General features: G+C 37.0%; 1 protein-coding gene across 2 annotated transcripts; it reads right to left on the bottom strand.

The window, feature by feature from the left end:
* Positions 1 to 505: 505 nt before the first annotated feature.
* Positions 506 to 2,806, bottom strand: LOC145116282 (transcription factor TCP4-like). Of its 2 annotated transcripts, XM_079052635.1 has the most exons (3): positions 1,652 to 2,806; positions 885 to 1,549; positions 506 to 809 (listed from the first exon to the last, which is right to left on the bottom strand). In XM_079052635.1, exons 1-2 carry the CDS (start codon positions 2,514 to 2,516, stop codon positions 918 to 920), a joined length of 1,497 nt encoding a protein of 498 aa, XP_078908761.1. In that variant the 5' UTR covers positions 2,517 to 2,806; the 3' UTR covers positions 506 to 809; positions 885 to 917. The 2 variants fall into 2 exon arrangements, with proteins under 2 accessions (XP_078908761.1, XP_078908759.1); XM_079052633.1 differs by having other exon boundaries at positions 885 to 2,805.
* Between the last annotated feature and the right edge of the window lie 16,034 nt (positions 2,807 to 18,840).

Raw genomic sequence — 18,840 nt, 5'->3', positions numbered from 1 at the left:
CATGGGTTTTTGGCAAAAAGCACAATCAAAATTCTAAAACAAAACATCAACTCGATGGGCTTTTTCAAGATTTTAATTTGCACACACAAAAAAAGAAATTAATGGCACATGGATCTTTATAAAATATCATCACAATGAAATACCCGAAAAATCGTTTGAAAACGACGCATCATCCAGTGTGGCTCCCAGAAATCCGAGCAACGATGGAGGTTTTAATGTTAAACGACGAAACTACCCTTCCTTTCTTCATCATGTTCCATTAGGGCACACTAATGAAAAAGCATATGAAGCAAGATTGCAAGAATTGGGTAAAAAGAGAGACAAAAATTGGAGCTCTCTCTTTCAAACCCCACATAATTCAAAAATTGACAATTTTCTAAACAAAGGGAAACATCCCATTTGCTCCTCTCATCTCATTTTAATCAATCACACACAAAGAATGTGTTGATTTGGTTGATATTGAAAAGATTCTTGTTTTACTAAAGTTGGGTGAGGAACAGTGAAATTATAACCAAAACGAATCACTTGCTCTGTTTTTAGCAGAGTATTTTTGATAATTATATAGCAAAAGAAGGCAACTGGCACAGTCACATACATGGTCTAAAAACATTAAATCCAGATAATTTAAAACAGGGTTTAGAGCTAAACAAAGAGCTCGATTCAAACATGAAAGCTAAATCTTAAAAACACCAGTGATGACTGAAGAACCTGTGAATGGATTCGGTTTCTTCTACTCACTGTGTAGCAGCCATTGAAGCTTTCTCCCCTCCTCTCTTTGCTTTGAAGTACAGTGATTGACGTAATTTTTCCTGTAATTATTGACGAAATTAAGAATAGATAATAAAATCAGGCGGAATTGAGAAAAGGGTGATGGTTTTTTTTACCTGTTTGAGAGGATTATGGAGGATGAAGGTGAATCAATGGCGAGAATCGGAGGATGCAGAGGACGGCTTATCGGAGATGCCGTCGTGTTCCTCCTCTTCACCTTGAATTCGTGCTGGAATACGAAACCCGGAAAATCCACCTAAACCGGAGGCGAATCCGGACATGGAAGATGGGTGATGGAAAGCTAGGGTTGGTTGTTGATCGATGGCGACACCGGTGAACGGTGGCGGCGGGTCGATCCATGCACGAAACGAAGGTGCGTTACTGGACTGAAGGGGTCCCCTCTGAGAATTGTTGTTGAATAACTGATTGTTTGTTGTTTGACCGAACAACGGTTGCAGAAAAGGCGTCGACGGCGACGGCTGCGAACTGAAGACAAATCCGGCGGAAACAGCGTCTCCGCCTCCTACACCACCCCACGCCACCATTCTTTGAAACCCACCAGGCTGGTTGTCGGACCAACCCGACCCGTCAAAGAATATATTGTTATTGTTATTATTACCCTGTTCGTTTTGTTGGTGGTGATGGTGGTGGTTCTGGAGAATCGGATCTTGGAATGATTGAAGAGAAAGCCTCAGATCTTGACTTCGACTACTGGTTCTTGAAAGCAAATCCTGAGGTGGAAAACTTTGATGAAACTGCATACCTGAAGAAGTATTATTTCCTGGATTTGATGAAGCACCCATCGGAAAAAATGACTTGATTGTATCAGCTATAGAGTCGGAATCAAGAGACGGAGGCAAGAAGCTTGAGTTTTGTGAATTACCCATTTGATTATCAACAATACTATCATCTGGGTGTTGCTCGAAATGACTTAGTTGATGATGATTTGAGTTTTGTTGATCTGGGTTTTGCTCAAAATCTGCAATCGAGGTTGAATTTGGGGTTGTCGTCGCCGTAGTTGCAGTGGGCTTCCATGCCGGAAGCTCCGCGAGTTCATCAATGGCAGCCTTGGCTTTTTTAATAAGCCAATCGACGGCTTTGCTTGGGCGGTCGTAACCAAGGCGGTCTTGGACGTCGTAGAATTGGATGGCAGTGTGAGCCGAGAGACGAACACGGCGGTCCCTTGGTCCTTTCGCTGTGCACACCTTGCTGTGTCGGTCTTTCCGGCCAGTGGATCGTACAATGTGACCGCCCTGAACTTCCACAATCTCGCCACCGCCTCCGCCACCTGTGCCCCTCAATCCCAATCTCGACGACCCACTTGCTTGCTGTTGCTGCTGCTGCTGCTGTTGGAGTTGTTGGTTGTGATACTGATAACTTTCTCCCATTTTTTCCGGCAGCCTCGGTGCATATTCTTCTCCTTCTTGGGTCAGTTGGTCCACAGAAGAAGGTAAATAAGGGCGTTTCTTCTGTGGCCGCGGCGGCTGCCTTGCCGGACCACCTAATCCTCCGTGGAGAACACGGTTGTCGGGAGGTGGGATTTCTCGATTTTGTTGAAGCTGATGATGATTTTGATGGAATCCATGAAAACCTATCTGAATTTCTTGATCTTCTTCCTTCTCTTCTTGTCTTGAATTCAATAGTTGTTGATACAGATGAAGATGATGATGATTCCTCTGAGGATCCAGAATCACACCCTTACGATGATGAACAACCTCCTCCTGTTCCAGCTTTTTCAAAATCAACATAAAAAAACTAAAAACGTAATCAAATTCCACACTTCAACCCTAACCCCACCATTCACAGACAATTCTAAATCAAATTCCATCTCCAAATACAAACCCTAAAAAATCATGACATCAAAATCGAAGCCTAACCCATCTCCCCCTCTTCTCAATAAAAGCTTCAAGAAACAAGGAGGGGAGGGGAGTGGGAAGTGGGAAGTAGTAGTAAGTTTGCACAGCCACACAACAAATTTCAAGAAAGAAGAAGGAAAGAGGTGGGGAAGAAGAGAGAAGGGGGTTTATGTAGGGAGAGGGGAAGAAAACAGTGAAAGGAGGGAAAGAAGAATATTTACTTTTGTGGGGTCTACAAGGGGTGGCAGTGTTTGGAGGCTTTTAAAGATATTTGTGATCATAAGTCGCACGTCCGATATATTTAGGGGTCTTTTTAGTACGACTTAGGCCATGTCTAATCTAAACTATAGCATTTCTTGTTAAAACTATTTTAGTGTAAAATTATTTTTTTTTAGATAATATGATGTTACAAGAGAAAATGACATAAAAACCCTTAAGTTTTCACAAAAATGTCGGGTTTACCCTTGAACGTGTTTTATGTCCAGTAAAGTCCGAAGTTTTGTTTAATTTGTTCATTTTTACCCTTGTAGCCGGTTTCCAGGTAACCTACCGGTTACCTAGGTTACCTAATGCCAGTAAAGCCCTTGAATTTTCAAAAATGTTCGGATTTACCCTTAAGTTTTTCAAAAATGTTCGGATTTACCATTACCTTGATTGTTATTTTGATTATTATTATTATTATTATTATTATTATTATTATTAATACATTTTTAATTGTATAAAAATATTTTTTAGATACATTTTTAAATGAATAAAAATTGTTCATACGTTTTTAATACATTTTTATACATATTATTATTATTATTATTATTATTTTTAATACATTTTTAAATGTATAAAAATATTTTATATACACATTTTTAAAAATGTATTTATTTGTATTTAGTAGGTATAAGTATAAATATATATTTATTTCATATAAAAATATATTATATACATATAAATATAAAAATACATATTTATATGGTTTATATTATATAAAAGATATAATTATATGTATTTGTACATATTACCAAGTATAAATATGTATTTATTATCAAACATTATACTAAAAATGAACAAATTAAACAAAACTTCGGGCTTTAATGGACATAAAACACGTCCAAGGGTAAAACCAACATTTTTGTGAAAACTTAAGGGCTTTTATGTTATTTTCCCATGTTATAAATAAATAAAGCTAGATATAATCTTATACCAAATATCATAATAAAAATTATCGTTAGAAATTTATTTATATAATTTGTGATAACTTAAATCAATATATATATATATATATATATATATATATATATATATATATATATATATATATATATATATATATATATATCATTCCTAATAAATGAAGATAATTTTGCCACTTATTAATCTTTAATGAGTTTTAATACTTGTCATTTGTGGTATTTTTGAAATAATTATTATCCACTTGTCAATTTCTGATTTGTTTCAATTTTTAAAATTAAAGTCAAATACTTATATATGTAAAATATTAAATTGCAATGAATACATTTTTCCTTTCTTATTTTAAAGTTTTACATTACTGCCTACATTTTAAAGTTTAATCTTTTTTTTTTAAATTAACCTGTATAATATACGGGTCTCACACCTAGTATATAAATATACATAATGTGATTGTATCTACTCTAATGAAGATTTTTTTGCCACATGTCACACTTTCATTCAATTTGTCAAATGTCATTTTGTGGTTATTTTGGATTAATTTTTTTTTCCACATGTCATTTTATGGATTTTTTTTATTATATTAAATTTCACATAATAAATATAGTAATAAATAAATATCAATTTCATTAATGAACTTACCTTTTAATTTCAAAATTCACAAATTAAAGTTCATTAGTTTCTTTTGTTTATTTATTTAAATTTAAAAGATAAAAACATTTCAAATAAAATAATTCATTATTTTTCTTATTTTCTTATAAATCTAAAGTTCTCAAATATTTAAACCTTCATATTTAACTTTTTTTAAAATTAACTCATGTAATACATGGGTCTCACAACTAGTTATTATGATATAATAATTATTGCAAAAATTAATGAGTTAATTAGAAGAAAATTATGAGGTTTAATGTCAAAAACAACCATCTTTGATGGGGGAGTAAATTCGAGCAAATAAGAGGGTCTTATCAATTATAGACTTAAGGATTGTTTGATAGTTACTAATTAGGTCAGATCGGACTGAAGATGCCTAACTGAGTCAAAAGTCTGACTAAAACTATCTTATTTGATTATGCGTTTGACTAAATGTGTTTTATGATAAAAATGACAATTTTACCATTATGTTTAAAATAATAATATATGCCAACTAATGAATTGATTAAAAAAAACACCTTATAATTATAATTACAAACTACGAAGACACAATGTTATTGATTTTTGTCAAACGGGTATAATTATAATATATTCTAACTAATGCATTGATAAAAAGCAATAAACACTGTATAATTATAATTATAAACTACAAAGACACAATGTTATTGTTTTTGCCAAACAGGTTATGTGTACCACTTAAAATTAGCTTCAACACTTGCAATTGGTTGTTGGACAAAACATGCAAATGTAATGTAAGTAGAATGTTATAAACTGACTGTTAGAACTTTTTGGATTTATATTAAAAGTAGAATTCTATAAAATGAAAGTAAAATACAGTAAATGGCTTTAAATTGAAGTTATTAACAAAGGTTAATGTTGTAAAATGAAAGTAAAATGTTGTAAATTTAAAGTGAAATACATTTTGAAAACTTTTTGTAGTCTTTAATCCAACTAAAGTATAGGATCGAGTCGGGTGTCACAATAAATTACCTATAGTTGTCACGTCATAACCATCTATTTGTCACATCGTGACAATCAATGGATCCGGGTTTTGCCACATGTCACACTATTCCACCAAAGTGTACAGGTGACTTTCTTTCTTTCACATCGTGATGGTCAAAGGTTGACCTTTGGCTTGACTTTCTCAAAAAAGCAACGTATTTTCATCTCAAATTCAAACGGCCAGAATATTCGTCCTCGGAACAGGTGCAAATGTCTCGCTACCTAAGCATACTTAAGACCGATATCAAAGAGTTTGTATCAAGTAATCGATACAAGACCTTAGAAGAGATGCAAGACCATGCCATGAGGATAGAGATTGAGTTGGAAACTCAAGCGAAGGAAAAGAGGCAGACTCCAGCTCCGTCCCATCCAGCAACCAAAAGATCTAATCACATAGATTAAAGGTGTGGAGGACAGAAAGGTCCAAGGTGTGATAAGTGTGTAAAATCACACGAAGGGATCTGTCGTGCTGTAATATGCTACAATTGAGGCAAGGAAGGACATTACAGTCGAGACTGTAAGCAAGGAGCACAAGGAGTGCACATCTATTTCCACTACAATCAGATGGGCCACATCAAGGCCAACTGCCCTCTTCTGAACCCAACAGGCGCAATACAAGCTCCAATACCTGCAACATTAAGGATAACCGATGGAAGACAAGGAGGAGTTGAAGCCCCAAGGGCCAAGAGAGAATCTTTCAACTCATAGCAGAGGAAGCAATGGAAGCACCGGAGAATGTGGCTGGTTGTTCTTCGGATCAAGGAAAAGCTCCAACATTAATGAAATCACATCCTAGAAGTTAATAGTGTTCTTAGGCTTCAACTAACATAATAAATATACGACGACAATATTATAATAAATATGGGATGTTTACTTTACATATGGTTGTTAGTGTCAAACGTATGTGTATTTCCAAACAACTTATGTTTATCCTATTTTAGGGAAGTCACTTGTGAAGAATACAAGTAGTACGATAGGAATATCGATGGTCATTGGATATGACAAACATGAGTTTCTTCAAAGCCAAAAAAAGTAACTACCAACTGTATAAGCAAAAATAGCTTAAGCTTTGACCAATGACAAGTAGTAGCAGATAATGGGTCGAACCCAAGTGGGGGAGAACCGACCTTGAAGGAATAAGTACGAGGAGCAGCTCGACTCTCGACACCAAGGTATAGGAGTGACAACACAATTAGGTGGAGATTGTTAGTTTCGTCGTAAAGAATACGACCCAAGTAGATAGAAGTTTTTATTTAGGTTTAGGGTAAAGAAAGAAGGAAGTCTCCTGCTAAGATTATCCATAGGCTATGAACTTATTGCTTCTCAAGGAAAGGTTTGGTCTTTCCTCCCGAGCATCATATAGGATTTAGGAAATTACCGAATTCCCGGATTCGGCTCAGACAATCAAGAGGACCTGATAGGTTCATGCTTTCAAGGATGTAGGAATTATCCTCGCAGCAGAGTATCTATAGATAAGAAATTGAGTAGGTCACATAGATCGCTATGAAAAGTGTCAACTACTCAATACATATACAAGACTTAGACCATAGTAAGGATTTAGTAAACCCGTTGTAGTAGTATTGGTTAAATTTCAGGTTGCTAGGACACCTGAACTCGGCAAATAAGTTACCTATAATCTAGGATTGCAAGTGTTTTAAGGGTACATCATAGAAAAATGTCACAGGACACAAAATCAAAACAGTACACTGTAAGCCTTTATAAAGGCACGTTCTTGAAAGTGATTTCCATTAGGATTTCATAAATAAATTTCCTTAGTTACGCGTGTTAAAAAAAGTCAATAGTGAACAGAACAAATCAACATTTCACGTCTGAAGGTAACCATTTATCGTAAAATATAATTTCAGAGAGTCCCAATCAACGAGTTCCCGGTTTTGGAACACCTCACGAGGAGCTCAGGAGTACATCTAAGGTATAAAATGAAGTACTATGAGACGTGTAGATGCAACAATGCCGAATAGATTTCGATAAATTTGATAAGATAGTATCTAGGTGCGCTAGGAGCAGGATTTCAGGGACAAAATCTTTGTAAGTGGGGGAAAGTTGTAACACCCCATTTTTACCATTCCGTAGGATTCAATATAAACCAATGTTTATAAAATTCGAAGTAGAAATATATTACTCTTTATTCCAAGTAATCATCATAAACATGTAGGAAACATCGATACGATTTACATAGATATATAGAATCCAACTTCATACAAAGAAGTTATACTTCTTCGACGCTTCACGATTAAACCGGCACAAATCTGTGTTTTGTAAAATGTAAATTTTTGATATTTTACTTTTTATCCTAAGTGATCTAAATGAAAGTCATAGTAGTCGTTAAACCGAGAGCATGCATATAGAGAACGTCTAATATGACTTCATTAGAGGAAGTTATGATTTTTCTAAGATTCAGCATAGCAATATACAGCTCAGAAGTTTAATTTGAGATCAATTGATTTTTAGCCGAAACAATCTAAAGTAGAATTGAAGATATCATTAATAGGAACTCAACGATATAAGGATGGTAGAAAACGGACTCCAGATAATAAAGTTATGCATTTTATACATACTTTAACAGTCTACGCCTGTGTGAAAAAATAAATCAAAATTAGCCGACAAAGTCTAAATGAAAGTTGTAGATCTCGTCGAGAGCTTTCCGTGTACATAAAGAATGTCAAAAATGGAGCTCGTACCAAGAAGTTATGCAGTTTTGAAAATATTAAAAACGTTACGCGCGCAGGCACGTCGTGCATGGCTTGCGCCCGAAATCAGCTACGCAGCCCCATCCAATAGAGGACACGTGTCAACAAACCAGAGGAGCCATGTCACCCATAGTGTGCGGCGCGCATGCCCAGTGTGTGCAGAACGTAAACTTTTTCTTGCCTATATAAGGCTTGCTTCACATATGTTTTGACCCACACACCCCTAGAACCTCTATATCTGAGGTCTCTCTGCACTTTTAGCCCATTTTCCTTAGATTTCTATAATGCGGCGAAGATTTGTGACACCCCTAGGTACTCATTTGAGTAATAGTCTTCAATTTGTAGATCCCGAGTCAGTATTCTGCCCACTTAGATCCCGGTTCTCATCAATAATACTCTGTAAGTGAGCTACTCTTACTCTGCCTCCGTGTAATTTATAATTATAATTATAAGTCGTTACTAGGAACCTATAATTAAGATTTATCAGTATTTCCAAGTCGTTATACTGATTGATCTACTTACGGGAGAGGTGACTAGAATGGTCATGTTGGCTTGGTTGTTGGATTTTAGAAAGGCTATACGCCGAAATGATCCTGCCTCCCAACTGTCCTGCCTGGCTAATCCTTACTTGATAGAACTATTGTTATTCATTGGGATTAGTGATAAGTCTAGCCTACATTACCAAATTTCCATTAGATCTAATAAGTTACAGTATTATAGGTTAATATTCGTTTGGTTCGTTGCTCGTCAGTGGGATCGTCCGAATATTTGTTAATCTTCGGAGAAACTGTGTAGGTGAGTTCGTCTCAATATATTATGTATGCCAGTATATATCTGTGTATGTTAGGATATAGGAATTAGTAGTGTAGAGCCCATATTATAGTTTTCTATGTACTTGTAGAGCCGAACATGTAGTATCCATGTGCGTGATTATTGATATGTTTATAAATTATTGTGAATTAGTTAGAGGATGATGGATGAACAACAAAGAGGTCGGGAGCCTATAGGCCCACATGTTAATGAAATGACGTGTAGACCGTAAGTACACTTTGAAACATGTTAACAAAATGACATGTAGGTCGTAAGTACACATAGACTCATATTGAAGACGAAATAGAATGTAGGTCGTAAGTCTAAGATATGCATATTATTTGTATGCATGTCTGTGTATTCTGGCATATGGTATATTGGGGGAACTCACTAAGCCTAGCGGTTACCCAGTTGTTATAAATGTTTTTCAGGTACTTCATGAGAAGAGAAAGTTTTAAATGTATACACGTACATTCGCTACATGTTTCCGCACAATGTAATCATACACTGATATATTTTAATAAATAAAAATGAAAATTTTGGGTTGAAAATGCGGGATGTTACAGAACAGGGTTTGCCCCTGGCATTTGCATGAAAGACTAGGGTTTGGCCCATGGTAGTTGTATGGAAGACCATGATTCAGCCTCTGGCACTTATACAAGTAAAGACCATGATTTTCCCCATGGCAAGAAGTAAGACTATGATTTGGCCCATAACATCTGTTTGGTGTTGAAATTGTTTTGTTATGTTATGTATGAGATATGGTATTTTGGGGAACTCACTAAGCTTTGTGCTTACAGTTTCATGTTTAAAATGTTTCAGGTACTATGTTTAAAATGTTTCAGGTACTTCTGGTTCGAATAAGAAGGGCCTGGCATGATCGCGCAGCATCCCTTAGATATTTATTCCACCCTATCTATTTGATACACTCTGATGTTTTGAGAATTCTACATACATTGATTGGTTTTGAATAAATGGTTGCATTGTTTTGTTGGTTTAAAATCAAAAAATTTACTTAGTATTTTTTAGAACATTACATTTATTTTGTCTGTTCGTTGAAATCCAAAAACGGAGAAATCCATATTTAATCGCAAAAGGCATGGGGCGCCTCTTATGGTGCGCGACACGCCTAAATCCCATGGGCTGAACGTACTTTTAGGGTTTTTAGGGGCTATTTAAGCATCTTTAACCCCTAGGGTTTGCTCATTCTCATACCCATCACCTTCTAGAGAGAAATTCAGAAACCTTGACCCTCATTCTCTTGTTTTTGAGCCTCGGTTTCCTTGGAGAGCTTATTTCTCATTATTTATGGTTGAAGATTGAATCAAGAATATCTTGTGCATTGAATGAAGTCTCTAGCTTAGATCCAACAAGTTTACACCTTTTCTAGACCATTGTGAGTATAAAGCTTCAATCTTTATCTTTGAATCTCTAGATCTTATCTTATGTCATAAAATGCACTTTTGGTCCCATTTTGGCTGGGAGCTTGGAGTTGAGATGACTCCTACATCTTTTGAGCACCTAGGATTTTCTATGGACCTTTTGGACTTAGAAAGTTGGTTCTTTTTGCATGTCCTCTAACCTATGCAAGGCGTATTGTTTATTTAGCTCATTTTGGTGCATAAAGTTTAGATCTTGCTTGATTGGAGTGTCTTAATGAATAAATTTGGAAACTTTATATATTAAGACATTGTTAAGGACTAGATATGGGAGTTTAGGGCTTTAACTTAATGTATTAAGTTATTTCACCTTGTGAATAATGGTTGAACATGACGCGTCTTTCCCCGGAACGACACGATTTTAGGGTTTTGTGAGATACATCTGTTTAACTTATGATCTTGACTATTTTGTATTTTAATGGGCGGTAGGCATCCTTTATGGAGTGTGTGGTGCATGTTGACCAGAGGTTGACTTCTTGACTTTTGACTAAGTTTGAGTTTGGGTGAAACTTTAGGGTTCTAGGTCATAGACTGAGGATTGACTATTTTTAATGTTTAGGTGATTTGTAGTGCCGACCTTCACATTTACTGTGAGCAATGGTGATTATCTATTTATTTTTTAATTGAGTTTTCCAAGTATACTATGTAGGACACTAGATGTCACTGAATTGCCATTATATTTGTAATTCTTGCATTATTGTTTGTTGGGCGAGACCCGCTTATTATATTTTGGGTGAGGCCCATTTATATGTTCACTGGGCGAGACCCATTGGGAGAGGCCTGATTACATGATTGTTTAGGTGAGGCCCATTATGGTATGTGGTATCTTGGGAAACTCACCAAGCTTTATGCTTGTGGTTTAAGTTTTAAATGTTTCAGGTACTTTTGGCAACAAGGGGAAGAACTAGACCTGATTGCATCGCATCCACTGTAGATTTCGAACTATCTGTTTTTATGATTTTACTGTTGGATTAGGTGTCTAAGCCCATAACTATAATTGGTATGTACTTGACCCGATAGTAGCATGGTCCTTTTGGGTTGCCTTCACCATAGCAATTTGATAGGATGAGTTTTGGAGAAAGAGATTAATTAATGATTTATTAAGATATTATAAGAATAATATATTAATTGAGAAATCATAATATTTAATTAGTATTGACCAGAAATTAATTTGGAATTAATTTAGTGATCAAAAGAGACTGATTAAAAGAACAGGAACTGATTATGTAAATCAGTGATAGTTGTAGTTTGGGCTAATGGATCCTATTGGTATAGGGTGGACGAAAATCTATGGGAAGCCCATAGAGTTTTCATCCAAGGCTTACCATATGGGGGTCCATGTGTTTCTTAGGTCCTAAGCAAGGGAATTAGGGTTTCCAGTTGAAAACCCTAGCAGCCTCAACTATAAAAGGAACCCCCCCAGCCTCATGAAATCAGCCACTGCTTCCCTAGAAGAAACCCTAACTGATTTCTGCCTCTCTCTCTTCTCTTCATTCTTTGCTTGTGGTGTTTGTGACTCCATTAGAGGTACAACGCTCGAGGCACTAAGCTCTTGAAGGTCAAGATCAAAGAAAGGATTACTTGTTACTACTAGTTAACAAGAAAGGTATTCTTCTAACCCTAGTTTGTTTATTAAATCCGAAAATTGTATGCTAGATTAGGGTTCTTGCTTTGGATAACTGATTTGCATGTATAACTTGAGAAAAACCTAGATCCAAAGCAATTAGGGTTGCATGTGCACCATAGGAATGTTGTAATGCTCAAAACCCAACAGTGGTATAAGAGATTAGGGTGTTTTTCTATTATAATTGATGCTATTGTGTTTTGCAAAAGCTAGAACAAAATTGATTTTTAGTCTCTGCCTGATGAACTCGACGAGTCCAATGAGGAACTCGACGAGTTGGACCAAATCGACGAGTCCATGCCCTGACTCGACGAGTTGGTTTGTCTGTTGGCAGATTTTTTGGATTTCAAGCCTAAATTAGATAAGGATCATTACCTTAAATTGTTTTAACTGTTAAAATTCGAATTTTCTATTATGATAATGAATATCCTCATCTAATTGAAAGATAATGGTCAAATTTTAAGATAATGTCCATAATTATGTGATTAGTTTAATTATTTAAAATTTGATCTAGAAGTTTTGAAAAGTTTCAAAATTTCCCCTCAAGTTTTAGAATTCAAAATTTGATTAAAAGTTTTAATTTTGAAATATTAAATTCTAAAACCCTAGTGTTTTAAAAGTTTAAAATATAACCCTTATACTATTATAATATTAAAATATTAATATGTATATATATGTATAAGATGAGTCAGTCTTACCGTTAGTAGGCCTCATTCACGAAGCTGGTCTATAAGAGGTGTTTAAGGAAATGGCCTGTAAAATGACCGCCATTGGGTATCTACTCTTACCCACCACACTCTTGACTAGTGGAGGGTCGTTAGCCGAACGGGTAGGATAGGACATTAATTCCTCATTAATAAGTATAATGAATATTATAAAGTAACTAAATGTTTTTATAGATTCCCAATCTTAGTTACTTTAGGAAAATGTGAAAATGATTGTAGTCCATGATATTGCACTTTGCACCTTGTCAAGTCGTTAGTGGAGCGTGTGTGGTTAACCGACACACTAAATTGGACTAACAAGTGTGGTAAAGGGTAGCTCGAGAATTGCCATAGATCAATGGAGCGTGTGTGGTTAACCGACACATTGATTAGGTGGTAAATGACCTCGAGAGTACCAAGCTAATTTGCATGGTTATTTACGCATTGTTTGTGATCCTCGGTATCTCAGTCACAAACTTGAAGGGCATAATCGAGATTAAACATGCCATTGAAAAGTTCAATGAATCTCAAAAGAATCTAGGAATTTCATTTCATTTAAAACCTAATTCTTCATTTTGTTTTTCGTGGTGGAATTGGTAAATCGTCATTTACCTACTTTCAAATAATTTACAATTGGATTAAGGCATCCCTCTTCCGAATTGTGAGTTATTGTCTTGGGTCCTAGCCTTAATATTTCATTTGGGTGTTATATTAAGGATTCTTTATCTAATCAAAACTTTTTTCTTTTTCTTTTCAGATGTCTGGCTTAAACATCACTTCTGGCTCGAACTCCAACTCCTCAAGCTCATTTTATCTTATGAACATTTGTGGGATGGTCACCTTCGATGGATCCAATTTCAATGACTGGATTCGCAACATACGAATGACCCTTCGATACGAGGAGAAAGAATACGTCCTCGACGAAAAGCTCAAAGAGATAGATGAAACCAAAGCTACTGAAGAACAAATAGCTGAGTATAGGGCTCACGAAAAAGATGCGACAAAAGTGTCGTGTATTATGGTAGCCACTTCGACTCCTGAGCTCCAGTGGTTCTAAGAGGACTACTGGCCTTACAAGATGTGCCAAGATTTGATGGAAAAGTACCATCAAAGTGCGCGTCAAGAAAGGTACGAGATTGTCACCTCGTTGATAACAACCAAGATGAAAGATGGAGAGTCCATCACGAGCCACTTGCAAAGAATGCAAAGGTATGTGGATCGTCTGCTCAAGTTGAATGTCAAATTTGACGAAGAGTTAGTGATTGATATTATCCTACACTCTTTACCTCCTTGTTATGATCAGTTCAAGATAACTTATCACATGAACAAGGAGGAAGTCACCTTGAGCAAACTTCAAGGTTTGTTGAGAACTGCTGAAAGTGGACTTAAAGGCAAAGCTATCGAGTCCACCCCTACTGATGCTGCCCCTGTCCTCGCTATAGGACATGGAAAAGGGAAGAAGAGGAAAGCTCCTTCTAAGAGCCACAAGGGAAAGTTCCATGATGGATCTACTTCAAATGGATCCAAAGGTAAAATCGGTTCTGCTACTCCCTCATCCGATCCTAAAGAAGCAACGTGCTTCTACTGTCACGAGAAGGGGCATTGGAAACGAAGTGGCCCGAAATACTTGCAGGACATCAAGGATGGGAAGATAAAGCCCTCCTTTGCAGGTATTTATACTATTCAATCTAATAACTCATCACATGCTAGTTCTTGGGTCCTTGATATAGGATGTGGTTTTCACATTTGTTCTGATTTGCAGGGGCTAAGAAGAAATATGGATGTGGAGCATGGGAAGATAAACCTGATAATGGGAAATAGGAAATCGTCGTCTGTCACCAAGATCGGGATTTATTCTTTAGTTGTTAGTAGTGGGTTAGGATTAGAGTTGAATGATTGTTGCTACTCGTTAGAAACGACGAGGAATATTATTTATTTTCATGGTTTGTACAGACAAGGTTTTCGATTTTCATTTAATAATGAAGTTGGTTCTATAAATGCTTTCTATAATGGTACTTTATATTTTGAAGCATTGCCTTGTAATGGTGTATATGAAACTGTGATGGTTGTAGAAAACTTAGGAAATAATGTTTTGCATATCGATTCGTCTAATGGTTTAGACAAAGCATGCTTGTGGCATTATCGTCTTGGACATGTCAACAAGAAGCGCATAGCCCAACTCCAAAAGGATGGAGTCTTGGAGTCATTTGACCTAAAGTCAGATGACACGTGCGAATATTGTTTACTTGGAAAGATGACTAAATCACCTTTCACTGGTACTTGTGAAAGTGGTGAGGGTTTGTTGGATCTCATACACACAGATGTGTGTAGGCCCTTCAGATCCACCGCAAGGGATGCTAACCGCTTCTATGTGACTTTTACCGACGATTATAGCATATATGGATATATCTACTTGATCAAGCACAAGTCGGAAACCTTTGAAAAGTTCAAAGAGTTTAAGCAAGAAGTGGAGAATCAATTGGGCAGGAAGATAAAGATGCTCAAATCCGATAGGGGTGGTGAGTATCTTAGTATCGAGTTCCACGACTATCTTAAGGAATGTGGAATTGTTTCACAATTGATGCCACCAAGGACACCATAACTTAATGGTGTGGCTGAGAGGCATAATCGAACCTTGTTAGACATGGTTCGTTCCATGATGAGTCGAGCTTCATTACCTATCTCATTCTGGGGGTATGCCTTGGAGACTGCCGCCCATATCCTTAATTTAGTCCCAACTAAGAAGGTTTCCAAAACCTCACGAGATGTGGATAGGGAAGGTTCCCTCATTGGCACATGTCAAGGTTTGGGGTTGCGAGGCTTTCGTAATATGAGAGACTCACGACAAGCTTGAACCTCGTAGTGAGCGATGTATTTTCATCGGCTACCCATAGAAATCTTTTGGATATCTTTTCTACAGACCTAGTGACAATGTGGTTTTCATAGCAAGGAGAGGGGTTTTCCGCGAGAGAGAACGCATATGCCAAGAGGACAGTGGGAGGAAAATTGATCTTGAAGAGCTTCAAGAGTCAAGCGATGAAGGAACCTCTAACACTAGCGCTCAACCTGAGGAAGAGATTCCTGTTGAACCAGTTGACGAGTCCTTACCTCTGAGACGCTCCAGTAGAGTTAGTGTTCCACCTGTGTTGTATGGTTTCCATATAACTGCTGAAGGTGATATGTTTATCAGTGATAGTACACTGATAAATTTGGATGAACCTAACAACTACAAGGAAGCCATGACGGGCCCAGAGTATGCAAAGTGGAAAGAGGCTATGTACATCGAGATTCAGTCCATGTATGACAATCAAGTTTGGAACATGGTTGACAATGTACCAGGTCGTAAGACGGTCGGGTGCAAGTGGATCTTCAAGAAGAAGACCGACATGGATGGGAAAGTGCATACGTTCAAGGCTCGACTGGTTGCGAACGACTTTACTCAAACCCCAGAGGTTAACTATGATGATACCTTCTCACAAGTAGCCAAGATCAAGTCTATAAGGGTTATGCTGGCCATAGCTGCGTTTTATGATTATGAAATATGGCAGATGGACGTCAAAACTGCTTTTCTCAATGGGAAGCTGGCTGAAGATGTTTACATGTGTCAACCAGAGGGTTTTGTAGATGTGAAGTACCCGAATAGAGTGTGCAAGCTTGAGAAATCCATTTATGGATTAAAGCAAGCGTCTCGCAGATGGAATCTTTGTTTCGATGAGAAAGTCAAAGAGTTTGGATTTTCGAGAAGCGAGGATGAGTCATGTGTGTATGTCAAGGCTAGTGGGAGTATAGTTAGATTTCTAGTTTTGTATGTTGATGACATACTGCTCATAGGAAATGACATCCCGACCTTGCAGGAGGTTAAGTCCTGGCTTGAGAAGTGTTTCTCTATGAAGTATCTAGGAGAAGCTGCTTATATTCTGGGGATAAGGATTTTGAGAAATAGAAGTAGGAGACTAATAGGACTTAGTAAAAGTACTTACGTGGACAAGGTGCTGAAACGTTTTAGCATGGAAAATTCCAAGAAAGGGGAACTGCCAATCCAAAGTAATACCAAGCCGAGTAAGACTCAAAGTCCGAGTACCGATTCCGAGATAATGGAAATGAGTCGAGTACCATATGCTTCCGCTGTTGGCTCGATCATGTGAGCTATGACATGTAATCGCCCTGATATGGCTTTTGCGTTGAGCATGGTTAGCCGATATCAAGGGAACCAGGGTAGAGCTCATTGGACAGCAGTTAAGAACATTCTTAAGTACCTGCGAAGGACTAACGACTGGGTCCATACACTTGGTGGGAGTGATGAATTGAGAGTGATAGGGTATAGTGACTCCAGCTTTCAGACCGACATAGATAAATTCCGCTCTCATTCGGGCTGGGTATTTACCCTAAATGGAGGAGCAATTACTTGGAAAAGTTCCAAGCAGGAGACCGTGGTTGATTCAACGTGCGAATCAGAGTACATAACAGCGAGCGAAAAATCGAAGGAGGCGATATGGTTGAAGAACTTCATTGGAGACCTTGTAGTTGTAACAACCATAAAGGAGGCTATGGAGATTTTCTGTGATAATGAAGGAGCGGTTGCCTTGTAACACTAGTCAAAATAGGTCAATAACAATCACATATGATTATACCAATCATGTAATGTGATTTTGTCAAAACAAGTAATGTAGTAAACTTACTATGTATTTCATGATAATTCTAATATAAATATGAACTTTCATACATACTTTATAGTATAAATCAAAGTATACGTCCATACGATTCCAAAAATGTAGAGAACGTCTGAATCTGACTTCGCGTGAAGAAGTTATGATAAACTGAACACTATAAATCTCTATAATAAGATGAATTTAAAATAGACTTAGAATTAGCTATTGGAGTCTAAAAGAGAGTTGTAGTATTCATGAATACCTACGCGTGGATATAAAGAACGTCGAAAACGGAGTTCGTATGCAAAAGTTACGACCTTCCGAAGATTCAGCTGTCAGAAACCCTAATTTGACTGAACTCACGACATGAGCACAAAAACTCACGACGTGAGGAGTCAAACCGCCATATTTCGGATCTAGAAGGTGTGACGAGGCTGCGAGGGGATAAGATCCAAACTCACAACCTGAACATTGATAATTCACGACGTGAGGAGTCATTTTGCCACCTTCGGAAGCTAGAAGACGGATGGCAAGTCTACGAAGAGATAAGATCCAAACTCACGACGTGAACAATGAGTTTTTCACGTCGTGAGGGCCAAAAATCTTACTATAAATAGCAAGATCGACCCCAACCATTCTTACACCTGAACTTCTTTCTCCTCTCTCCTTTCCTGAAGCCCTCTTGCATCCCGAGCCCCGACGACCTCGTACGCTGACCGTTTCTTCTTAGATTACATAAAATCACGCTATTAAGGTGAGTTTCACGGCCCCACTTTCTGATATTTCGGGGGAAAACGCATGCTAAATATTATATATACATTATTATTATGTCTATATGATAGTATATTAGTATCAACGTAGATAGTTATAATAACCGGGATATAGTTATTTCGTATCTGAAAGTATACAACTATCGTAAAGTTGTTAGCATGTTATTGTTATAGTAGTATACTAATGTAGATCTTGAGTTATACTTAGGATTCTATATATATGTTGTGTGCGATATAGTTCCGAAGTTATATTCGGAAGTTCTATATGTTAAGTTATAGAGTATGTTGCTATTATTGGTTTTATGTCAAGATAAAACTTGGTATGTTATATGTTGTTATTGTTGGTTTTATGTAAAGATAAAACCTAGTTTTACTTCAAGTTATAGCTGTTATACTGCCTAAATGTTATGAAACTAGGAGTAATGTTTAAAAGCATAGTCTAGTAACTTAGGGTTTTACACACGAAAATGCTTTTGTTGTTAGAACTATAGAACACCGTCAATGTCTACCTGAGCTACTGTATTCATCATCTAAGATTGGGGATCTTAGTGAAAGTCCTCTAACCTGTATTCGTTAATCCCGTGTGAGCGTGACAACCCCACCGTGGTGGTTAGTTACAACCAATATTTAGCGGGTGACGAACTTGCCAAATTTACTACCTTCCGACGTCGATGAAGCGT

This window comes from Lactuca virosa, chromosome 5 (assembly GCF_052849685.1).
Source record: "Lactuca virosa cultivar CGN04683 chromosome 5, Lactuca_virosa_CGN04683_v6, whole genome shotgun sequence".
NCBI lineage: Eukaryota > Viridiplantae > Streptophyta > Magnoliopsida > Asterales > Asteraceae > Lactuca > Lactuca virosa.
The sequence above is the reverse complement of the archived record's forward strand: the minus strand, read 5'-3'. Positions and strand labels throughout refer to the sequence as shown.